Below are 25,253 nucleotides of genomic sequence, written 5' to 3' on the forward strand. Positions count from 1 at the left end.
CTGTCCCCAGAGCAGGGAGCAGGGGCTGCCTCCCCACGCAGCACCCGCGGTGCTGGGGGACTCTGTGCCCGGCTCCGTGTGGCACCACAGAAGCCACACCACCCTCCCTCGGCTCTGCAGCACAGCCACTTACTCCTAATCGATTCTGACAGCAGACACCACGAGGAATGCTGAGATTTATGAAAGAGCAAGATTTGCCACTAGCCTCTGTCCATTAAGGGTACGGCAAAACCTCGCTTTGCCCTTTGTAAATACAATCAGCAGAAGTGAGGCAGTTGCCCTTTTCAGAAGAAAGAGCACTCTCAAAGGACAGATGTTTTAGCAAAAGTTCTCAACACGCTCACAAGCAATAAGGCTCCAAATTCTTTACAATTTTTCTTCAAAACGTTTCTCATTCCTTTAAGTGCTTTTTAAAGACTAACTACTGTACTGAAAGCTGCAGTCTCTTCTTTAGCCACGTATTTTCCCTGCACTACAGGAATATGGGGCCAATTACAGGCTGTGTAGTTTGTAAAAAAAAGCTGGCCTGAATGTGGAAACCATGACCCCCAAACCTGGAGGACTCATTTTGCACATTTTTAAAAGCAGACATAAAGTGAAGGTGAAGGCAAAGGTAAAGCAAGGCAATCTCACTTGTTGAAGTTATCCTGTTTGCTGGGAATGAGTTCTCTCTGCATCTGTGCAGATCTTCACTGGAAAGCAAAGATGCCTGTTGCTCTTGCTAGAAGAGATTTTTCATCAAATCCCCAGGTTATTGTTTAGTATTTCTGAGGTTTTATGGTGAATTGGAATATAAGAGTTGTTATTCCTACTGTGGCACACTTAATTCTGATCTCAGAAAGGATAAAAAAGCTATTTTTAGTTGCAGATTTAATATTTTTTTCACCTTTAATGTGATTAAAGTCTAAAAGACCTTGGTAATTCTACTCCTGTCATTGCACACAAAACTTGCTGCCACATCCCTTTGCAGGTAACAGGCTACAAAAGGAAGGGAAGGACAAGCTCAAGATGATTGATGTATTTCCTCCAAACCACACAGTCTCTAATTCAGGAGACAATGTGTTCTGTACGTGATGGAACAGAAGTATCAGAGCAAACCTGTTTACTTGCGCACCAGCTGGGGTAGGGCTGAAGTTGAAATAGAAGCATAACTACTCTTAGGTAAAAGTGCTTCACTTCTTCAAGCCTCAGCTATTTACTTGCATCAATTTAGGCAGATTTTCTTCTTCCTCTTGTGGAAAAATTTTAGTTCTCTCTCTTACAAGGAAGTTGAGGCCCTGAGAAATACTCTCTGTTTGAGAAAACAGCAGCAGTGATGGCCAGAGGACCCTCAGACCAAAGACAGGCAGGTTTCACTTGTGTGACCAGCCCTTGGTGGAAGGGTCAGAACTCTCCTGACATTGCAGACTCCACGCACACCTCTGCTGGAGTAACTGTCCTTGAGAAAATTCCCAGACAGGAGTGCTGGTATTTATTTAGACATGGTCCAACATGCAAAGCTTTTTTCCACCTATCTTTTCCTTCCAGGTTTAGAAGCCCTGCGGTGTGCACATGGAAGCCAAGGACTGTGATCTTCAATGTCTCGTGTGGCTCTTCCAGGCTCACAATCACCACCTCCTCCGAGTTCTTCCAAAGAGCAGTTTAGCTTCTTGTGGGGAGATTATGGATTGCTCCCCAATCCATGGGATCCTACAGCAGCTGGCAGTAATGGGATGAACACTACTGTGAAGATTTTATCCCCTTTGGATCCCCATGGTGAGTCTGCCCCAGTGCAAGAGGCTTTTACTACACAGTGCAGTAGTACATGTATCAAACGTACCAAACCTGCGTGGTCTCAAACCCAGTGAGTGCAAGTGCCACAAGTCCCTGGCTGTCACTGGCAGCCCTAGGAAAAGGAAATCCTGAGCATGAAAATGGAAAATGAAAAGGGAAAATGCCAATCCCTTCCTGTCCTCCTTCTAGAACAGGACTCGGGCACAAGGTGAGGCAGTGTCCTGTGTTTGCTGAGCTCCTGCAGGCACAGTCCCGCTGCCACTGGAGCTGTCACTCTGCCTCTCCTGCAAGGAAGCTCCTCTGAAATGCCACACAAATGACAGCAGAAGAGGCATGGTTGGGCACAGGAAATTTCAAGGTATTTCACTAATTCAGCTAGCGAAGGTCATGTTTCTTTACCAAGTCATCTTATTGGCTCACTTGAAAAACAATCATTTTGCAACAGAAAAAATAACTATTTACTGTAAAAAAGCTTCTTTAGAGAAAGCTCACCTGGATAAGAAAAGTGACACAATTATGTGTTTTTAAAAATCCAAATCTTGGAACTAGGGAACACAACAACATTCCAGGATGATTTATTTTGATTTTCCACTGCTTGATTCACCTTTTTTGAGAGAGGCCTGGGGAAAAGCAAAGCACTTTACATTGAATGCCACACACTATCACACTGTCCATCTACCAGATCTTGTCCTGAGTGCCCAGAGGTAACTGGTGGCACCAAGGAAAAGGCAGCTGCAGCCTGGGACTGGCTGCCTGCACCTTCTGCTGTGGGCTTTGGCATCAGGTGAGGGTGCCTGAAAAATAACTGATTTCAATTTTATTTTGTTTGTGCTGGATCATTCCTCAAGTCTCTGCACTGTGACAAGGGAGGGAAGGCATGCAGCCATCAAGGCTTCTCAGGGACATGCAGGACACAGGGAAAGGCACACACATTGTAAAAACTTTATTTCAAAATCTTTTTATTCAACTGTTATTCAGCAATATACAATACAGTTTATAAACAAATGTCTTACCTTGTTTCCAATCTTCATTTAAAAATAAATATTATTGACAGTGAATATTAATTATGGTAAGATGTACCTTTTTAATGTCTCCAAAAGAAATAATTTAATTAAAAAAGAAAAAGGAAATCCAAAAAAAACTAAACACAATAATCTACTAAAAATATTTCCTTTCTTAGGAAGGGTTTGACCCAACATCTTTACATATTGTCATAAAGATAACTGCTCAACAGTTCGTGCAAAATGAAGAGTCAGAGGAAAGGTTTAGAAAAGAAAAAATATTACATTAAAATAGAGGAATCGTAAGTGCCATGCACAGAGCAGGGCTTTACACCATAGAGTCTGGAAATTAGATGCATTATTCTATGTTGTTTACTTTTCTGTGGCATCCCCAAAAATATGTTTTTCCCCCCATGTAGAATTTATCATGCTTCTTTCAGTCTCTTTCTGTCCATCTTTAAAACGGTAGGGATTTCTTTGTCAGGGGTTTTGTTTGTTATTAAATAGGTTCCTTTCTGTTTGGCTGAGGAGGAGTGGAGGGAGCAGTCCGTCAGTGGTTTACTAATAAATGTACAAGCTTATGCAGTATTAACAGGGACATGTATAGGAGTGGGTCTGTAGCATAAATAGGTCCTGTACCTAGAAAAGAAAGAGACAAGGGAGAGAAGGAGATTTGATTTTTTATCTTTTCCAATATAGAAGATTAAATGCAGAAGAGCAATATAAGAAGATTCATTTTTATCACTTCAGTGCCAGGGGTCAGAAGCTTAATTTTAATAGTAAAACAGCATCCTCAAGCTATCCAACTCAAATAGCTTTTTCCTCCCCCTCCCGAATCTGACTCCACTTAGGTCATTTCATTATGTGTTACTAATGGTATGCCTAAACTTGGCTTCAGCCAAGTTACCAGCAATTGAGATTTCTATAAATACACCATAATCTGGTATATAGTTTCTTGAGAAATGACAGGTATCAACCACCCATTACTTTAAAGGGAAATGACAAATGCTGCGTCTGTACTTCTTGATTAACAGGACATGAACCCATTTCATTTGGAATGGGAACAGCAAGACCTTGACATCTTCTTTACCTTTTATAGGAAAGAGCAGAATTTTAAATTCAAAATGTGCTCAGGAGCTATAGAAAAACAGAGGTCGGGTGTGGAACACATCTGTTCCCGTCAGCCTGTCCCAAGGAGAGCGATGAGCTAACTCCTGGGGCAGGACACGCTGAGGCAATTGCTCACAGCAGCGAGTGGCAGCCACCTCCACGCTGCAGCCACCAAGGCTGGCCTTGCTCACACCCATTCACACCAAGATACTCGCTCAGCTCTTTTCTGAAAAGACACCAGAAGATATTTGTGTGTGCACCGTGGTGTGGCTCCTCTTGCCCCTCACGGGAGGGCTGAGCCAAGGGGCCGAGGTCTCTTGGCCATGCTCAGCCAAGAGAGGACACACAGGCACGAGGCTCTGGCTGTGCCACTTCTGGAATGGTCACTGCTGTGCTGCCAGTGGAGGCAGAGCAGCCCCATTCCCTGGAGCAGCCCCATTCCCATTACAGCCCCATTCCCAGCACAGCCCCATTCCCATTACAGCCCCATTCCCATCTCAGCCCCATTCCCCGGAGCAGCCCCATTCCCAGTGCAGCCCCGTTCCCAGTGCAGCCCCATTCCCAGAGAGCCCCATTCCCAGAGAGCCCCGTTCCCTGGAGCAGCCCCCATTCCCATTACAGCCCCATTCCCAGTGCAGCCCCATTCTCATCTCAGCCCCATTCCCAGTGCAGCCCCGTTCCCATTACAGCCCCATTCCCTGGATCAGCCCCGTTCCCATCTCAGCCCCATTCCCAGCACAGCCCCATTCCCATCTCAGCCCCATTCCCAGCACAGCCCCGTTCCCAGCACAGCCCCATTCCCATTACAGCCCCATTCCCCTTACAGCCACATTCCCAGCACAGCCCCATTCCCAGCACAGCCCCATTCCCAGCACAGCCCCATTCCCATCTCAGCCCCATTCCCATTACAGCCCCATTCCCAGCACAGCCCCATTCCCATTACAGCCCCATTCCCATTACAGCCCCATTCCCATCTCAGCCCCATTCCCATCTCAGCCCCATTCCCATCTCAGCCCCATTCCCATCTCAGCCCCATTCCCATCTCAGCCCCATTCCCATCTCAGCCCCGTTCCCAGCACAGCCCCATTCCCAGCACAGCCTCATTCCCAGCACAGCCCCATTCCCATCTCAGCCCCATTCCCATCTCAGCCCCATTCCCAGAGCAGCCCTGCACAGGGTGCCTGGCACTCCCGAGCCAGCCCACGCAGCCAAGGCCAGGCTGGGCACAGAGCCCAAGTGCCCCCAGGGGACCTTCCTGAGCCATGAGGGGACCAGCGTGTGCACCTGGCACGGGGTGGAAGTGACAGATATGGGACATTTCCACACAAAAGCAGAAGTCCAGTGGGAATTTAGTCCAGTGGGAATTTGCCCTGCAGCTAAGTGTAGAAGACACGTGGGGAGAGGCCTCCTCTCTGCTAAACACCCAACCCACAGGACAAATCAATGCCCAAAACACTGACTGCCACCCAGTGAGAGACACTGCAAAGCGTGAAAACTTTAAAAACCAGTTTTCTCTGTTCAGTATCTCTGGAAAAGTAATCAGGGCACTTCTGTTCAGGCAACTCACTTCAGGCACCGTAATGTGAATACTTTAGTCTTGGTCTCTAGGACGTGTGGCACGATCAAAGGAAATGCCTCAAACAGTGCCTGAGCAAAGCACTGCTCTTGGGCTTGCTGCTCCAGCTGCCTCCTAATCTATGTACAGCTCACCAGCAATGCTGGAGTACGATTAGCCAGCATCAAAAATACCACATAGCAATGTGGTGTGCAATTGAGGAACTCAAGAAATGTCCCCACAGTGCTATCTCACAGACGCCCAGACTGTGTGGTGATTATTTAGTTATTAAGGTTTTAATTAAATCCCTGCATGCACAAACATGTGCTAAGGACTGCCTACATAGCAACAGCAAGGCATAAAGATGAATACAGGATTTTTGTTTTGAAAGCTGAAAAAAATCATTAACAAACACAATTAACTCCAGCAGCTAAAGGAGTTAGCTGCAACTCATTGCAAAAAGACACTAAAGGTGTGTGCAGGGAAGTCCTCTCTTCTGGGACATGGTCCCCTTCATGGTCCCCATGTGCTGTCACTGTCCCCTGAGCCTCTGATGCAGGGGCAGCCCAGCAGCAGCTGACACAGACCAGTGGCACCAAATTTGTGCCAATTCCACACCTGCCCAGCACTGCAGGGAAGAGCTGGCCCTGGATGTTTATTATGGTCAAACCTGAGGTGCTGAGAACCTGTTCTTTCCCTGCTAGGGCTGAACTTGTTCTTTCAATGAACAGGACTTGAGTCTGAGATGCTGGTGGTTACTCAGACAGCAAGATGTGTTTTTGTGAGGGGGAATTTCCCTGGAAACACTGAGAAACTCAACCTGGAGAAATGGGCTCTTGAAGCTCAAGTGCTCTTACAACCCTGATACTGAAAGGCTGCCAGGAGCACCAGCTTAGGATCATTTCTGCTTTGAAGGGAAAGCAGTGTGTCACAACTCCTTGTACCACCTGTGTACCTGCTTACCAAAAAAATTCCCATGTTGGTTTTACTTTTATGTACTAGTTCTAGTTTAAATTTCAGTGCAGAACTGTGAGTTCAACAGTCCAAATTTTACCGTTTCCTTCTGTAGAAATTACTGTTGTTTTTAAACCTGTATTCTCCATCTTCTCTGATGGCCAAATGTGAACTCAGACTCTGTTAACGGAATCTCAGCAGTTAAATTAAACATATTTAAAAAAAAAACACTTGAAAGCAATTATTCTTACTGAGCACCACATACAAGTTTCTTTTTTTTGTACTCATTCAGTGTTGTTCTACTCTAAGGCTTCAGGAAGCATTGGACACACAGAACTTCAGAATTCTCCTCCCTCTAAATATAAACAGACTAGAAAAATAATTTCCAGTATTTTCTTCCTGATTAGTTAACCTGAACCATTGATTATAAACAAACTGAACTTAGTGTCCTCAATTCTGTAATACTATACTAATAGTAAATACTATTACTGCAGTAGTGGAAGGCTTGACTTATAGTTAATAAATTGCTACGTCTGTAGATGTAAACAAATAAAATGTGGGCTTGAGCATGAGGATCTGACACATGATTGACCCAGGTGTGAGAACAGAGGGTTCTTATCCAAACACCCTAAATCAGGAGTACACAGTTACTTGCAAACTACAGACACTGGTGAGAAAACATTTCACTGATATTTTGAATATTCATTTGATGATCTGTTATTGCATGCTTATTTATCACTATACAGACTTACAACTTTGCTTTTATAATATTTCTATGCTCGTGGCCAAAAGTCTACCAACATGCAGAACAAGAACAAATTGTTCTCTTTGTGTATGGTGAATTGCTCTCTGGCATCACTCATCCTTTTTTGCAATTTATGACATAAGTGTTTTACTGCAATTTTCTATTTAAAAAAAATTTTATGCCAGAATTAATCACAGTTTGACTTAAAACAGTTCAATTGAAAACAAACATTAATTACCAAGTGACTTGTGACACCCAGAAAAAAAATGGGATGATTCTTTTACAAGCTATATTTAACCAACGGTCAAAACCCACAATTTCCAGCAGTCACCTATTTTTCTTACTAGAAAGAATCTGAAAAATCCTTTGATGTCTTTTTCTGAGATGGTGGTAAAATGCAGTGGCTCACATAATAAAAAGCTGAAAGACATCAGTAGCCTATTTTCCTTGAAAGATGAGCTAACACCTAAAATCTGACTGCCTATTGATGATGGAGCTGGGGCCCTGGCTGGCAGTGTCACAAGACATTTCTCTGTACTGCCTTTTATGCAGTGACCTGTTAGCCTCGGCCTATTTCCTTACAGAACAATGCCCAATTAATAAAGCCCTCAAACCTGGCATTTCATTAAGGGGTGAAGGATCAAACTGACCATATAGACTGATCTGTTCTCTCAGTCCAGAAACTTTAGGCTGTGCTTGATACATGTTCTTGTATCTATGGAAAAAATGGAGTTTTACATGGGTTGCTGGTCAAGGGTCACTGCAAGCAATAATCTCCTAGATAAAACAGATTCTCACTCACTGACATACATTTGGAGCACTTGCACTGAATTGAAGGGAATTTACCCAACTTCAAACCTAAGAGCTTCTTAGAAGTTTTTAATTGAAATTACTAAAGTCACTATACACTTACTGAACCAAAGAGATAATAAGCTACACCCCATTAGAACTGTTCCAGAGTTTAAGACAAGATCTTATAAACTGTCTACACCCTTCCACTCTTAAGTACTTCCAGCACAATCCACACACTGCATTTTTGCTTATTAATCTTTTTTTTTTTTTGCACCCAATGCCTACAAATGCCCACTCTTCCCCCAGAACTAATTCTCCAGGGTGCTGTTGAGAAGTGCATGCAGTCATGTGCTGACCTCAGCAGACCCTCCCAGCTCAACCCCAGAGCACTGCCCCATGTTGTTCAAAGAAGTATTGGCACAACAAAAAAAAAACAAAACCAAAACACTGAACTGTGGTGTCCTCGTTGCTCCTGGCTTTTGGCTGCCTGTGGATCATCCTGCCCAGGCAGAAGCACAAACAGCTCCTCAGCTGCCTTTTGGTGTGGCTAATTTCAGCAGTGGTGACTTCCCACATATTTACGAGCAGCTGCATGGGATCAGCTCGCCATGGAACCTGCCTAGAAGGCACGATGACAAAAATTAGTTTTCTATCCACTACAGCTTTAATTTATGATTTGCTGACATTTGGAACAGCTTTTCATAACTCATCTCACAAAAATATCTCACAGAAGTCAGCATATGTTTTTGTTTCTATATAACCATGCAGGTAGAAGCTTGTGATTCTGCTTTGTTCCTTCATCCATGACATCAAGGTTTTTAAGGTCAAGAGTAAATCTTCTCACACAGCCAGCTGAAACTATCAGCATTGCCCTCCACACCCTTCATGATAATGCCCACATTTCACTTTCCTTATCCATACCACAGCCTCAAACTCTCCAGGAAGCTGAAAGCAATTTTACTGGCCAGAGGACACTGACCAGAGTTTTGTACAGCTGTCATCATTTTAGGTCTTCTCAAATACACCTGAATTTCACTGTTTCTTCACCTTCTCTCTCAAGATATCCACTGCAATATTCAGGCTTATATTTAGGGGTGAATTGCCAAATGTTATAAGAGTAACTGAAAGCCTCCCCTGTCCTAATTTTGGAAACTCAACAGGTTTTAATATTTCAAATAAGATTCCATTTTAATTTGGAGTATTTAGCAGTCCTGAAATGAGCATGTTTTACTTGCCCACACCTGTATCTATTCACATGCTGGGCTAAACTCACCTGAAAACAATGAGGTGAGGCAGAATTTAAGGCTTGATAACTCTACAGAAGCTGCATACAGGGCAGCACAGTGCAAACTTCCTGAATAGGGAGAAAAATAAATACGTGTAGTTGAGGAAAAAGCCAGTTCCTTGTAGCAGCCCGGTCCTTAATTTTGACTGTTCTTGATGTGATAACTCAAAAAAAGCTCACCTAGGACAGAAGACTGGTGTTTTAGACTTTGCTGTTTTAGCATGCTAGCAGGATTAGATAGGCTATAGATTAGAAAACAAATAAATTGGATGGCAATGACAGAGGGGTGTAGTCATGCAAAGAAATGCTGCAGAAATCAAAGTTTGGTTCTGATAAGAAGCTAAGAGAAGAAAAATATTCCTTCTGCAGTATTGATTTTCTGAAGCACTGCAGTGCTCTGGTGGAAGTCAATGTGTGAGTGCCTGTGGGACACAGGACAGGCATTGGTAGAAGAGTTGGGGATGTGTTTCTTAAGGCACCTGCAACTGTTGAGGTGGATTTTGAGCTCAACAGAACTCATTTTAACTGAGACTCATTAAGGCCAAATTTTTCTTAAAATGCTAGTGCTGACAGTCCCTGCCAAACATGCTCATGGTACACAGATCAGCCAAGTGCTCCATTACCCTCTACAGAGGCTCTTCCCTCTCCTGGATCATAAGGACATCATTAGACATAAGGTTCAGGATTAAATGGACAATTGATCTCACCCACTGCACAGCTGCTGCAGGTCTGCAAGGCGTGACACTTTTGTATTAACCACAGCTATCACAAACAGGAGTTGATGAACTAGTGGATTTGATGAATGGAGGGAAATGCATACCTGCTATGGAGCAAGAAATACCTTTATACAGAGATAATTCTGTTTGTTAGGTTCCCAGAGAAATGTGCAGTTTCACTGCCAACAGACTGGCAAAAAACCATCTCCCACTAATGTTACAGAAAAAAGGGGTAACACAATATGGGAAATTTTTCCCTCAATATGCCCACTTCCCTTCTGTGGTAGCCATAGGAGTACAGAACAATCAGCACTGTTCCCAAAGCCTCCCTCTGCTTTTTCAAGCAGGCCATGTGGCTGTGAACAGCTCTGCTGAGGGCAGGCAGTGCCCACAGCCAGAGCAGCAGCTGAGCTGAGGCAGCCAGGCCCTTGGGGTCTCACTGGAGAGAGCCAAACAAACCCCTCCACCACTCCAAATATCCACTCCAGGAGAAATTAAAGAGTAACTTTAAGACAACACCAGGTGTAATTTATAACAAGATCCAAAAGGAAACACTGCTCTAGATGGTGTCAATGGAGAGAAATGCATCCTGAATGCTTAAAATGACTAATTCATTCCATATAGATTATACAGTTTAAATACTTTCTATTGGTTTGCATTTAAATAAGCCAGTAAACATTCCTCTTTTAAGACCTGCAGCTGGTCTCTACTTTGTATTACCCTCACATAAACAGACTTCTGCTTTGGTATTGGTGAGATGATCTCTCCTTGCCAAATATCTTATTAAGACACTCAGACCATGCAACTATGAATTTGTTTTAATTTCCAGAATTTTCTGCAGTTCCATGATCTAAAATTAACTTAACAAAACCAAGAACAACAGTTAATTAATTCCCTGAAAGTTGAATAACGAGAGATACAAAATTCTTTTTAATGCAATTTGGTGGAAAATGAATTCTAAACTAAAATACAGAGAAAAATAAGTAACTGCATTAGTGGTAGTTCAGGTGGTAAATAAGCAGCCAGTCCTACACATCCATCTTCTGTACTGTTATGTGAGCAATTCCAGAGCACATCCATACACACAAGTAGCAAAAGCACAACTCAAACTGCCCAGGTCATGAGGCAATGAAAAAAACTGGCATTTTTATTGTTAAAATTATTATTTTACTGGTAAAGTAGCTGGTTTCAGCTACTAAACTTTGAAGCAAGTTTGGGGCATATTCTCTGTTTTTCATTGTAAGTAGGAGGACTAAAAAGTCATATTGCAGAAAAGCAGGCAAGCTAGATATGGTCACACAATTCCATAGGCTGGATCTTCATGGAAAGACTGACAGTAAGGACTAAACCACAGTTTTCACATTCTATAATTGATGCAAGTTGTAAATATTTGCAACCCAGAAATAAAGACGATGACACTGTGGTTCTCACTTCACTGCTTTTAGAGTATTTTTGACTTGATCAGGATTAGGAGCAAGCTGCCAATGCAGTTGTAATTATCACTCCAATCAGAATTACCAAATCTAAGCAGATGCAAGTACAGATTAAGGATCTTTTTGAAAAATAACCCTATGCTGTCCATACTTAAAGAACAGAGCTAAGTGCATTAGCAGAATGCATGATGACACATAAAAAATGGCTGTATTGAGAGCATGTGCCTGAGAAAAAAGCAGAGGCTGTGAGTTCCATAAAGAAGGGATCACCTTTTCAGTGTAAACATACAGCAGCGTTTTGGGACTGACCCACAAATACACAGAGCCTCCAAACATTTCCATCAGAAGCAATGACTGATATTTGCTAGATGTGAGTTAACTAAAGACTTTGCTATGCCCTAGGTGTAAGGGAGGCCAAGTTCTGCAGAATAAGGCAGCAAGGGCTTATTTGATAAAACTGTAGACATGGGATATTTCTCAATACCCCTCTGTACATGTGAAATGTCCAGCTCCTCAGTGTGAGAGGGATTTAGATTAGCATGTCAATTAAAAAAATTATAAAGCAGTAAACTATTTCTAATTATGCCAGTTTGACAAACTTTACCCCTAGAATGACAGAATTGGTGAGGCTGGAAAAGAGCTCTAAGATCACCAAGTCCAGCCATGAACTCTGCAGCACCACACTGTGTACCACTAACCCGTGTCCTCAGGTGATGCACTCCTGTGTCTCCTGAACACCTCCAGGAGCACCGTAACAAAACAGGCGTGGTGTCCCTGAGACATGCTGAGCTCTGCCTGCTTTGGATGTCAGCAGCCTGTCCCTGCACACACAGAGATGCCCTGCTGCCAGCCAGGGGCAGGGTGAGCAGATACTGTGGGGAGTGCTTGGGGCCCTTTGCTGTGTGAGCACAGCTCCCTCCCAGCCGCAGCACAAGCTCGTGCTGGCTCACACAGACCCCTCTGCTGAGCACGGCTGCTGCTCTGCCAAACTGCTCTTCTTTCCAGCTAATAAAATTGCCTCCCAGCTGATAACAGCCTAGCAATATAAAGTACTCGGTTGTTAGCCGCTGTTGTGACAAATAATACCATTCTGCTGACAACCCCATTTTTTCCAATACAAACCTACTTGAACTGTTTATTATTGACATATGGGACTGCTCTACCATTATCTAATTTTAAAAAACACATAGTAAACAGCAATAGTGAGCCTGACAGCATTCTTACTGCTTTAGCAAAGCTAAATCAAAATCCAAAGCAACCTCCTTTTATTGCCAGCACAGTCCTGTCAGGCTCTCTTAAGTAAAAAAGAAACACCTACACTGTAGGACTACTATAAGACTCATTTCCTGGCAGAGGCTACTTTGTGTTTGCTTTCCAACTACAGCCCACACTTCTTAAAAGCCTTCTCAAAACCAGTAAGGCTGTCTGGGCACTTCTTTGTGCCAAGATTGCTAAGTTTTAAAGTGTTAGGGACCTATTTAAATCGAAATCACAGTTCCAGCATTAGTGTACACACATTAGTAAAGCTGCACCAGTATTGCAGAGGCGGGGAGTGTGCAACAATTACTGCCTCTCATAAAAGATACAAAGTTAGCTGGTTCTGCAAACTAAGGCTCCGTTTTGCCAAGTATCTATTGAAATCACGTATAAAGAACTAGCAGCGTATGAATATTCCTGCCCCAAATGCTGTTTGTTCAGGCAAAAACACATGTGGGTGCGCTGAGCCTTTCTTCATATAAATTTCCAATTTTCACTCACTAATGAATCAATCTTACATAGAAAACTAGACCAGTATTAGGTACAACTTCCTTATTCATCAGAAGGACCTGGAATACTCCCTTCATTGTGTTTAGTAATATTTTTATTACTCTTTAGATATTAGATTTAGATATTATTTAGATTTTATAGATATTTTAATCTATAACTTAAAGATATCAAAGAAATTCAAATAATATTCAGATTTCTTCAAGGGCACTGAACAGGCTGGAGTAGAATAGGTTAGTGCAGTTTTGTCTGTCCTCTGGGGAACAAGCAAGAACTGCTGAAAGGAGGTTACTCAAATAAATTGCATTTCCACAGTACAAAAACACCCAGGCACAGCTTGTTTCTGTCCTAGATAATGAGGTGACACAGTACAGCAGTTAGTGCTTTTGTCCAGTTCGAGAATTAATCCATATTACACAGACACAAAAGAAGATATTTGACCTCACTTGTCCCCAAAGCAGTCTAATTTGCCTAGATATTAAAGTGCTAGTGATGTGTATTTAATGAGAATTCTTTTTGCATGTTTATTATCCAGTGACATTTAGGAGGTCAGCCTGATAATTCAGTTATGGCCTCTGTCTTGCTACTTTATTTAATGTAAAGGAAAATGTGATGTGACCCAGGTTGCATTTAACTAGGAGTAACAACAGAATTGAGCTCATACATGGTCTCATAAAAAGCACAGGGAAGTGGAGCAGACCCAGCCATTACTGAGGGGGAAAGGCAGGGAGCCTGGGCTGAGCAGCCTCATACACTTCCCTATCTTGCTATTTCATGTAATGTTCATCTATCAAACATGAACGAGCTCCACGGGCTGTGTCTCAAACTAGCAGAGGGTCATTCAAGCTCTGACAAAGCCAGGAGAGCCCTGAGCTCAAACCCTTACCCAAAATTAGTCCAAACCCAACCACAGCCCCTCCAAACAGAGTCCCCCTAACCAGCCCCAGCTCTGCACACACAATAAAGCACCGTGCTCCTTCCTCTGCTGTCTCCAAGCTGCACAGCCAGGCCTCTTTCTTCCTAGTGCACAACAGAGACCTGAGAGTCTCCTGCCTCAAGGGGGGCTGGCTGTGCATGCCCTGCTCTTCTGAGCACCAGGGGCACAGAGGCTGCAGGACTGTCACCTGCTGCTTTATCTCAAACAAGCAGCCCAGGAGCAGAGCTCCTTCTGCCTCAGACATAAAGGGCTTTCAGGAGGGGAGGGACAGGCATGGAGTGAAGATTTATGTTCTTCCTTGTGATGACCACTTCATCTGTGCATAACACATGAGCTCGTGTTCCTCCTAGACCTCCTTGCTTCACGCTCCCATCTTTGTTTATTTTATTTAAAGCTTTCACTTCTGAGCTTTGAGGCTAGAGATCAAACAAATAAAAGGGAATTTGGAAGCTGCAATGTCTGATCTGCATTCTACTCAGAAGTTAAACTAAAAATTGCCCCCAAGCCAATACACAGGCACTCATTTTGGAGACCATTTGGTAGGATATAATACAGTCAATTTCCCTCCCAGGAGGTCAGGATGAAGATCCTTGTTTATTACTTCACCATCTAAGGCACTGGACTTAAATTTAGAAGACCTGAAATTAAGTTTTCATATTTAATTTCACAGCTGTCACACGACTCAACAAAGTCAGTTATTGTTCTTGTGTCATTTATCTGTCTCAAGCACTTGGACTACAAACTTCCTGAGACAGAGACACCGTGTGTTTCACTCAGTGATGCTCCTGCATCCCCCTACTCTACCCACTGAAAACCAGGAGTACTTCCACACAGTAACAACTCTGCACACTGCTCACCCCAATTATTTTCCTACAGTGTAAAATTCCACTTGTGTACAAGCATTTAAACTAAAAGCTCAATATTATTTCATTTAGAACCACATGGACAGCTGCTTCTGTGATAGTGTTAAAAATGGTCTTGCCAGCAGATCTTTGTCTCCTTACAGCCCAAATCCCATTTTCTTGGTTTCCACTTCAGTTCACCTTGCTGGCAGACAAGGAGTAACCTTTCTGACTCATGAGACCACAGTACCAAGTTTTTATATGGTTGTTTAAACATCACAGATAAAATTCTGCTTAAGTAGCTAATATTTGTGGCATATTTGTCAATTTTCCAGTTGTTCTGCATCTATTGCTTTATATACCATAATGCTGACACAAACTTCAGCCAAATACTATTTCTGAAGATGTCCAAAACAATGGATTTTCTATTTCTACCCAGTTTGTCAGATGATACTCTCTGCTCTTCAGATAATCTCAGTAACAGACACATTTATCCTAATAAATTCATGTTTCAGTTCACTTAGAAGATGTAAAAAATCACACTTTTCCGTGGTGTGTGTGACGGGCAGCAGTTGAAGTCAACAAGAGCCCTGCAGGCACATCCCAATGTGGCATTTGATCTATAATCATGTTTATTGGAATCCAAGTACATTGAGGCCCTCTCTTACTACACTGAAAGTATTGGGAAGATTTCTATTGCAAGGAAAATAGGATTAGAGGCCAATTCATGCAGGACACTGTAGCTAGTGCCATGCCATCAGCTCTTAGGCAGAGCTCTCCAGTGTCTTAAATGAGGATGTTTCTTAATCGCTGATAGCAAATCCATTGTTCAACCACATTTCTGCTTTCATACAGAGGAAATATCCCTGTGTACAATGAAAAGACTTAAAAATGCTAAATACTTTAAATGCATTAGACTATTCAATTATTACACACAGATTTGGTGCAAGTACTTATCTGTATGTGTTACAGCTCAAAATAGGATAATGAGGTGTATGTATTACACTGCTATGCAGATGTAGCTCATACAGCAACACAAGGTTAGGTCCCGAGTCTTAAACACCACGTGAACAAAGATTTACTTGGATTTGTTGGCCCTACTGTGTGGAAAACCAGTTGTGACACTGCCTCAGGGGGGTGGACCTGAAACAGGGTTTCTAGTTCCCAGAAGTAAATAAAAGGAAAAAAACCCCAACATTTCCTATAAAGCAACTGCATTCTTTATACAATAATACAATAATTACTGTACCTAATGTAGCTCTAAGGAGCACCACTTTAACATACAGATGGAAAACTTAGAAGGTCTAAGATGTCATTTTCTTTTAGGATGGTTTGAAGAAAGTTTAGTGCTTATCCAACCCAAGTGGCAGCACTGGAGACCCCTTCTTCCCTTTCCTCACAGAAACAGGTGGTACTCCTGCAAGTCCTCATCACACTGACTGCCACATTTTATCCAGATCTCTATCCAGATTCATGGCTAGGGAAGACTTCGTGTCTCTGCACCAAGCTCTCTTTCTGCTTCAGACCAACTCCCTGGCCCAGACAGCCTTTCTGAAATACCCAGGAGGTGGGGACTGGGACAGCAGCAATCTGCTTCACAGAAGAGACATCTTGTGGTGACAAGACTCACACAGTTCTGGTCCAAAAGGCACCTCCATCAGGAATTTTTGAGGGTCAAGTCCCTCAGCTGCACATCTCCTAAGCCATGCTGTGATTGACGTTCTATTGATTCGTAATTACAGGCAGCTCCAAACTACCACAGGTACAAAAATTACAACAAACCAGGGAGAAGCCTGTTATTCAGGGAGGTCTTGATTCAAGCAGAGTAAAAAGGCATTAATTCTACAAGAGGACCAGACCAAAGTACACAATTTATCACCTTCCTCTTATGGGGACAAAAGCAGGTGCTGGTTTACACCTTATTAAGTCCGTACAGAACAGGAGCAGTCTGACTTGGCTGCCACGGAGTGGCACTGTTCACAGAGAGCAGTGTGCCCAGCAGGGAGCTCACAGCATCAAATTCTGCTTTAGCCAGTCTGGTAGCTCTCAGCATCAGTTTCCACCTGGAGACCCCCACTAGATGTTTTTCTGTATTCTGCTACCTTTTTCACTGATTTGCATCACTCCATTACCTCCACTGCTGGCCACAACGCTACCGGTTTACTTTCAGAATTTAATGCAGCCTAGAAATGATGCAGAAGTGCCATATCCCAAACCACAGACATGTAAAAAATCGGGACAGACAGCAGTTTAGCTGATCTGGGCAGGAGGTCTTGCCCTAACGGGCATGTGTGACATGCTGTCTTGGCGGCACACGCTCGCATCCATCTGTTGACGTGGAACTGAGCCCACTGCACTTCCACTGTCCTGGTTTTAGTTCATATGCACCACATAAGCTCTGGGCTCAGCAGGCAGGGTGCACAGTGCTGCAAGTCCTAAACACAACCTCCAGTGTCAGCATGGAATTCTTGCTGTCATCAGAGTGGAGAGGAAACATGAAAACACCACTTAGCTGTGGGGTCCCAGGAGGAAAGCAGATCTTTCCAAACAAACAAAAAAATAATAGATCATGAGCATTACAGTGTCTGGTTTAATTTCTGGGGGCCAGTGGATGCAGCAAAAGCAAAATGAGTTTCTTTAAATGCCCTCAAGCGCCTGTAGTTAAGATCTCAGGAACCGTCACCTTATCTTCCACTAGACACCAATGAACAACCAGCTTAGTCTTGGGAATGATAAGGAGTAAAATCTAGCTTTCACATGTATTTCTACAGAAGAAAGAAACTAAATTATTCAGAAAACAGGAAAAGGTAGTAGCTAGATAAAACACAGCACCTGTAAAGCACCAGCAGGTCACAGTGACCCACATAGGAATGATTTCCATTACTGTGAGCCAAAACCTGCAACTGTTTGCCCAGAAAGTGTGAAGAGGTATCAGGAAGAAGTGTGAACTTCCCTGCATGAAGATTCTGAATCTGCGTCAGAAGGGACTCAGCAGAGAGGGGAGCTCAGGGCCTTCCCTGAATAGTCAGTGGCATAAAACTGTTTCCCTTCTTCCACAGATAACTTGGCAGGGACTTTTGTTCAACATTAACTAAGTGACAGTGGCTGAGAGGAGAGCTGAAGCCCAGCCAGAACAGCACCACACCTCAGAAGCTCGAAACACTTTTGCAATGCAGATTTAAGAGTAAGTTCTTCGTCCCAGACATTCCTGTCATTGGATAAATAAAGATTTATAGCTGCCTTCTCTGGCAAACTGCAATATGGTAATGCGGCATTAATAACTTAATACAGTATTAACTGATAGACAATCAGTATTAGCATGATGTTTACATTTTGAAAACATTATAGAGCACTGTATCTCCAATTTTTAGCCTGCCATTAGTTCAGATGTGGAGCTCATTACACAGCAATTGACATTTCCCTTCTGAATCTGCATCCTGCTCTGCACAGGCCTCGTATCTGCCTGGGACAAACAGCCCTGTAAGCCACTCTGCAAATCTAAATTCTCTGCAGAACATCCACGGTGTTTTGCTCTCCTGAGGCTGCAGCTACCTTTTCAAACACCGTACCCAAAAAGCTGCAAGGGGGTTCTGAACGTGGGGCCCCCCACTGCACCTGCCAAAGAGATGCAGGTCCCAGCCTGGTACTCGGACCCCTCTCCCCATCCCCGTGCCTCTGTTCGCTGCTGTCCAGGCTGGGCCGAGGCACCAGCCCCGGCCTCTGGGACAGCCCGAGGACACTCTGCCAGACTCGGGCGCGATTACGCAGCTCCGGGGCCGCAGCCGGAGGGGTCACAGTGCCCGACGCGGGAGCGAGTGCCAGTGCCGGGGCTCAGAGAGCGGGGGTCCCGTCCCTCCCGCCGCCCTACCTGACCCGTGCTGCTGGCGGAGGATGGCGGCCTGCCCGGGCGGCGGCGAGGCCGAGGAGGCTGCGGCGGCGGCCGTGGAGGCGGTGGCGGCGGCGCTGGTGCCCGCCGGGGCCGGGGCGGGCGGCGGGCGCTTGGCGGGGCCGGGCGGCGGCGTGGGGCGGGCGGCGGGGCCGTGGCGCCGCGGGGCCGCCCCGCTCTGGATGTGCGACACCGCCTCGGCCGCCTGCACGTCGGGCGGGGCGAAGCGGGACAGGACGCGCAGCAGCGCCTGAGCTTTGTGCTCCTGCGTCTCGTCGTCGCTGTAGTCCGACACGCGGCACTGGTAGACGCCCTCGTCCTGCCGCCGCACGCCCGACAGGCGCAGCCGGTGCGAGATGTCATTGCCCTGGACGCGGACCGTCTGCAAGAGAGCACGGCCGGCACGGCCTCAGCGGCGGCAGCGACCCGGCTCCTGCCCCAGCGCCGTGCCCCTCGCTGCCGGGAGCACGGCCCGGGGCTGCTTCCCCCACACGGGCACCTGGCTGCTATAGCCTCACCCCGCGGGGGCTGGCCGCAACCAGCCGCGGGCCACACCGCTCCCACGCCACCTCCCGGCTGTCGCCACCCCCCGCGGCTGTTCTCTCGTCCCCCGGCGGCTCCCAGGCTCGGGCAGCCCCCAGGAACCCTCCCCGCCCTCCCCGGGGTCGCCCCCGCTCAGTGTCCCCGCTCCGGCTCCACGGAGCCGCCCTGTGTGTCCCAGCACCGCCGAGAGGGGAGCAGGGACAGGCGGGTGCATCGCAGGGGAAGGGGAGCGTTCCCTGCGGGACAGCCAGAGAAGGGGGCCGCCTCAGGGGAATGGGGGGTGCAGAAGGCTGGGCGGAAAAAAGCAAGATTCTCTTCTGATTTGGCCCACAGTCCTTTTCCAACGGGGCTAAGGAAGGGCTGTAAGGCAAGCGTCACCTCCTCTGGATTTGCAAGGAATGAGACGTGACTGCAAAAGCAGCAACAGATGGTAAGAACGTCTTGAGGCACGGCACACTGAGGAGGGGAAAGGCGCCACACTCCCGCCGTGCTGCAGGAGCGCGGCTGCCAGTGACACCAGCTGCATTCGTGTGTCAGGAAATGAGGGGGGCATGCAGTAAACCCCACGTGCGTGGGAGGAGGGGTGTGCACCCATCTCGAGCTGCACTTACGCTGATTTTGGTTGCATCCTTATTTGCTACCTAAAAGAACAGAAAAAAAAGGGCAATTAGACTCAGCGCTGCCAGCACATCTACAGGATGCTCATACTCCCACCCCGGTGGAAAGATAGGACATGGGTAGATGCAACTTTCTCCACTTGCCATTCACACAGCCCGTGTGGCTCAGGGCAGCTCCCCAGATGATGGGGACAGCAGCAAACCAGTGCTCAGCCGGAGGGACTGTTCTGGTAAAGTTCCCATGCTGCCCCACAGAAGCGCTGCCTTCCCCAAGGGTGTGAACAACAGCCAAAGAGAAGCTTGTTGCGTGCTCTGCTGCTCACAGTCACTGACAAACACTGGGGAGGACGCGTTACCAGCAGCGCAGCAGGGAAGGGCTCGGGCAAGCTGGATCCTGCGTGGCTCAGGGCAAAGCTTCAGTCCTGAAACACCCTGGGAGCAGGTATCACGCAGCAGGTTTCATATTTGGTTATGTTTTTGTCTCCAGCCAACCACTGTAAACCTAAGTGATGCCTCAGACCTCACTGATACGCCTCTCGGGGAGACGGTCATCATTCTCCAGGCTTGCTCTGTCATCATTTATTGTAAAAGCAGCTCACAGTTTTTATATAAGGTTAAAGAAGACATTTAAATCCAAGCGATTTATTTCCCAGTCTGACAACTGACTTACACTTTCCCCAGCTAGGCGGCATCGCATTAGCTCAGTGTCTATATGCTTTGCATCTCTATTTGAGCTCTGCAGGAAAACAAGCATGCCACAGAGAGGGGAGCTGGCACAGGCACAGAGGCTGCCGCGGGCCACCCTGCTGGCACAGAGGACGGGGGCTGGAGAGGATGACATGCCCTGCACAGTAGGGCAACACAGCCTCAAAGTCCTGCTTTACCCAGCTCCTTGTACAACCCTGCAAGTTGTCTTTGCTCTGCTCGGGGGGGCTGGAGAATGAACTGGCTTATGCTGGGGAAATGCAGCTGAAAAATTTAGACTAAAGCCTACCCTCACACCAAGCGGCTTCCGAGGGGGAAGGGAAAAGGCACACAAGATTTAACTCTGCTTCATGCATTTTAATTGCTACATCTGACTGAAAACGTCTTGCTGAGCTTCAGATATGGACACAATGTGGACGTGTACAAGTAACTGTGTGTTGGTGGTTGCAGACGGATACCACACTAATGTACCAACAGAGAGGTGTAGCCCTCCTGCCTTTCTCTGCACTATCAGTGAGCAGAAGCTCTCTCACCTTTTACAGTGATCGCTAGCTCAGTCCACACAAGCACTGGTTTTTGCTTGTCCACACTTCATACTACAGCTTTTCTTGGCACCTCATTGCTGATTTTGCAGTGGAACATTTATAATTTTCTGTTTACAGTCCTTAAAGCATTGATGTCTTCCCCTGACATGAAGTCCCTCACGGTGCATGCTCTGTACTCCTGCATTCCTCAGAGGGCCTGGGCACACTGCTGATTCCTGCTGGTGGCTGGCACTGGGCAGAAGCAGCACTCTGGGAATGCTGAGTTTATTCTGATCCCTGCCTAAGCATGTTGCATTTGATGAAGAGATAGATATATCTCCATAGCAATGTATTACCTTGCTCCTGCTGCCGGGGACACTGATGGCTAATTCGTGTGCAAGTTCTCTGGCTGGTTCTTTAAGGTACCACCACTGGATTTCCAAGGAGTAAGAGGTGGATCCGCTGGCTCGGAAAGCACAAGGCATCTCAATATCATCTCCCTCCCTAACAGTCACATCTTTGGGAACTTCAGTAAAGGTAGCTGGGAGGGGAAGATAGAGTTACAAGGGCTGGTTAACGAGAGAGATTAAAAGCCAAAATCAGTCCTTTTCAGTCTAACGTGAGCTGCTTCAGCTCAAGAGCTAAGCGCTGACCGCGACACAGGTTTCCTGGAGCCCAAGGATCCCGGGGTAAGCGGAGCATCCAGGACTGCGCACCCTGGGCAGGGCCGAGCCGGCCCCGTCACCCCGCAGCCGCGGCTTCAACGGAAAGTTTGAAGAGGACTTTAAAACTCCCCGGTCCTTCTAAGAAAGCCCTCGGCTTGATCCAGGGCCAGCGGTGTCCCGCTGTCCCCTCCCGCCGAGCGGCGCGGGGACCGTCCCGGGCTGCGCGCCCGCCGCGCCCCGCTCCGCTCCGCTCCGTTCCGTTCCGCTCCGTGCTGCCGGCAGCTGCGGCCCAACAGTGCCACCTTGTTCTGCCACAGCCCGCCCGGGCAGCTCCCTGCCCCCAGCCCCGGCCGGGAACGCCGCCGGGGGGGCCGGGCCTGGCTGCAGCTCGGCTGCGGACGGGCGGCCCCGCAGCCCCGACGGCCCCGCAGCCCCCGGCCAGCGAGTTGTGCCCGGAGCGGCGCATCGCCATCGCCGCGGGAGGAGGACGAAGTTTCCTACTCACCGGTGACAATGAACAGCAGAGGAGCGTTGAACATCAGGTAACAAAGGGTGCAGAACAGCCCCCGACTTTCCATCGCATCAATGTGGGCTGCGGGCGGGGACCTGGCTGGGGGCGCAGCCGGGCACGCCTCAATCCATCGCACACAGCGGGCCGGGGCAGGGCTCCTTCCCGAAAAGCCAGAGCCTCCCGGCCAACCTCGGTTTGCGGAGAAGCAAATATAAAATCCACAGCCGGCTGCTCAAACTCGCTCGCAGGTGGAAGCGACGTTTCTGGGAATGCAGCAATAAATCGCGTCCCGCTCCTTCGCTGCACCGCGGGCGGGCTTCAACTGCCCGGCGCTGCCTGGGGGCTCCCGCAGCCCGAGAGCGAGGAGCCGACTCCGGGCGCCTCTCCGAGCCCCATCCCACGGAGCGCCCGGAGCTCGCCGCGTGCTCCAGCGAGGCGGCGGCGGGGACGAGCCGAGCCGAGCCTCCCCTCCCCTCCTTCCTGCGCCCGGGCAGCGCCCGCCGTGCGCCCGTCCCGGGCTCTGCCCCTGCGCGGCGGAGGCGGCGGCAGCCCGAGCCCGCCTCTCCCCGCTGGAGCCGCTGGATGCGCGGCCCCGGCCGCAGCTGCCCCGCGGGCCCGGCCCCCGCCCCGCACCGCCCCCCGCGCCAGGCCCCGCCCGGCGCCGCCCCGGGGCCCTGCGGAGCCGCCGGGCTCGCTGCTCCCGTCCCGCTCGGCCGAGCCGCGCCTGCCCGCGCCGCTACCTGCGGGGCACCTGAGAGCGCACCGAGCGAGCCGCTGCTGTTTGCGGCATCCCCATCCACGGCCGGGGCTCCTCCCGGGCAGCTCGCCTGCTGTCAGCCTCCCCAAATCACTGCGTTGGCTTCTTGTTAAAATACATAAAGGGAAAAAAAAACAACCCAAAAAACAAACCAACAAACCCAATCCTATTGATTTAGAAAACAGTATCATAACAAGAAAACGTTTCCATGGATAAGCTGTTTTCAGGCAAATGTCCCGATTAAAAAATAGAAGCGTCAAAAGTCATCAGTAGTCATGACAGTGAGTATAAATCACAAGCAGAATTTGATTTTTGCAGTAAGTAATGTGAGAGAACTGTATTTTAATACATTTGAGGTGCATTTCTAAAATTTCCCCCCCCCCCCCCCCCCCCCCAGTTCCATTAAAAGTCACCATTTTGTTCAGCCACGACTTTATTTATGATGGCCTGGGATGTGTGTTTTAAGATCTGCAGAAAAGTTCCTTTATGTTTTTAATGGTTTCATTCTATACCATAAAAAAAAAAAAAGCATGATGTGTTAGCTGGATATATGAAGATTTCTACAGAACAAAATACCTGGGAACATTCACTTTTTGAATAACTAAATCAGGCCAGCTTTGATCTAGTCTCTAGCTCCCCAGCTACCTACCTCCCTGTCCTGTCAGAAAAAGCTCTGGTGGACCCTGCCAGCTGCTGCCTCCCTGCTAGGAAAACCCAGCTCCGCAAGGTTTCCATCAGGAACTTCCAGTAAAATTCACAAAGTCCTGAAGAATACCCAAATACATCAAATCACTATTTCTTGCTGGAAATTTTTTTCTTCAAAGCATTTTCAGCCATTCCTACTGATCTTACCATGACTTAAATCCTGTGACAGGAGGTGTGTCTGGTGTGTTTGTCAGGTGACAAATCCTGTGTCTGGCAGGTCTATGACAATTTGCCTGAAGAGCAACTTGCCTTTCTCCAGATTGCTTCCTGGGAGCCTAAATCCTGCTCCAGGCAGGGCCCAGCTCCCCAGGCAGGTGGGGCTAGCCCCTGCTAATCATAGATACTCATTATAATAACTAGTAGACACAATTTAATTAAACAGTCTAATAATTACTGACACTTTGCTTTTTCACCCAAAAAGCTCAGTGTGCTTCATCCAGCATTATTTCTTTTTTCACATGTGCACCTATCACTGCAGGGGGTTTTATTGTCACTTTGCCAGAGTCCCCACGCAGTGCTCCACCTACCAGGACATGAAGAAGGCAGGGAAAGGCCATCAGGACAGACACACCTGAGGAAGTAAATCCAGCAGCCACTCTGCTCAGCAGCACAAGTCTTTCAGTCAAATCCCAGGAATGGGTTAAGTTGGTTTTCTGCTAGAGAGGCAATTCCATGACTTTGTGCCCTCTGTACAAGGATTGATTAGAAAGCTCCTATTGGATAAACATGATCAAAACAAGTAATTTTTATATCAAGTGACTAGCGGCAAATCGTGTTTTAAACACTTTTACTCAAGTTTTTATTAAAATTGATGTTTAAAAATTTCTTCTGAAATTGCAACATTGTGAAAATTTACAACAGCTGGGAAAGTGAAAATACCCAGTTTATGTTAAGTGAGTTTTGTTTCTTAGAGATAAAAAATACGTAATAAAAATGAAAAGGAAAGGCAGATGCATTTAAACTTAGTTCAATTTTAATAAATTTAAGGTTGTTATTGTAGTAGTAGTGTCGGTTAAGACAATTCTATCTTGAATGGTTCTCTCAATATATAACACTAAACCTTCAGTTCTGCTGTATTTACTACCCTCCAAGTTTGATTTTATGTGTAGCAGCTGACACTGAAGTGCTGATATCTTTGTGTTCAATTAAAGTAAGGAATAAGAAACACAAGAGTGTGTTTTTCACAGTCTTAAGTTAGAGTAATTCAAGACTCTTTTATGTTCTCCAGTTCCACTAAAACTCTAATGAGGGACTATGGTGCTCTACACTCACTAGTAAGTACTCTGTGCAAATCATCTTGCTCTTAGGATGATAACATTTGAAGTCATTTATTGATTCAATCCTGCTAGCAGAAGGGACTTGCACAGCAAAAGCTTTCACCTCCCTGCACTCTTACCCCAAACAGGTGATGAACGACAGGAATGTCATGGGGA

At 46.6% G+C, this 25,253-nt stretch overlaps 1 protein-coding gene and 1 long non-coding RNA gene across 2 annotated transcripts in view; one reads left to right on the plus strand and one right to left on the minus strand.

The window, feature by feature from the left end:
- The window catches only part of LOC111934653 (uncharacterized), a 34,202-nt gene extending 32,447 nt beyond the window's left edge, over window positions 1-1,755 (plus strand). Inside the window, exon 3 of the long non-coding RNA XR_002867351.2 lies at window positions 1,528-1,755. This is a non-coding gene — a long non-coding RNA (uncharacterized LOC111934653). The remainder of the gene's footprint in view (window positions 1-1,527) is intronic.
- Window positions 1,756-2,701: 946 nt separating this feature from the next.
- VSTM2B (V-set and transmembrane domain containing 2B) lies at window positions 2,702-22,573 on the minus strand. Its single transcript, XM_086846998.1, has 5 exons — window positions 22,353-22,573; window positions 21,539-21,723; window positions 19,948-19,977; window positions 18,776-19,175; window positions 2,702-3,413 (listed from the first exon to the last, which is right to left on the minus strand). Exons 1-5 carry the CDS (start codon window positions 22,423-22,425, stop codon window positions 3,325-3,327), a joined length of 777 nt encoding a protein of 258 aa, XP_086703124.1. The 5' UTR covers window positions 22,426-22,573; the 3' UTR covers window positions 2,702-3,324.
- Between the last annotated feature and the right edge of the window lie 2,680 nt (window positions 22,574-25,253).

This window comes from Cyanistes caeruleus, chromosome 12 (assembly GCF_971803275.1).
Source record: "Cyanistes caeruleus chromosome 12, bCyaCae1.hap1.1, whole genome shotgun sequence".
Taxonomy (NCBI): Eukaryota; Metazoa; Chordata; class Aves; order Passeriformes; family Paridae; genus Cyanistes; species Cyanistes caeruleus.

Coding starts and splice junctions, on each gene's coding strand:
- VSTM2B (XM_086846998.1), bottom strand. CDS start 22,425: ATGGAAAGTCGGGGGCTGTTCTGCACCCTTTGTTACCTGATGTTCAAC. Junction 21,724..22,352: donor TCTGCTGTTCATTGTCACCG/GTGAGTAGGAAA, acceptor TTCCCCTCCCAG/CTACCTTTACTGAAGTTCCC. Junction 19,176..19,947: donor AGGATGCAACCAAAATCAGC/GTAAGTGCAGCT, acceptor GCTCTCTTGCAG/ACGGTCCGCGTCCAGGGCAA.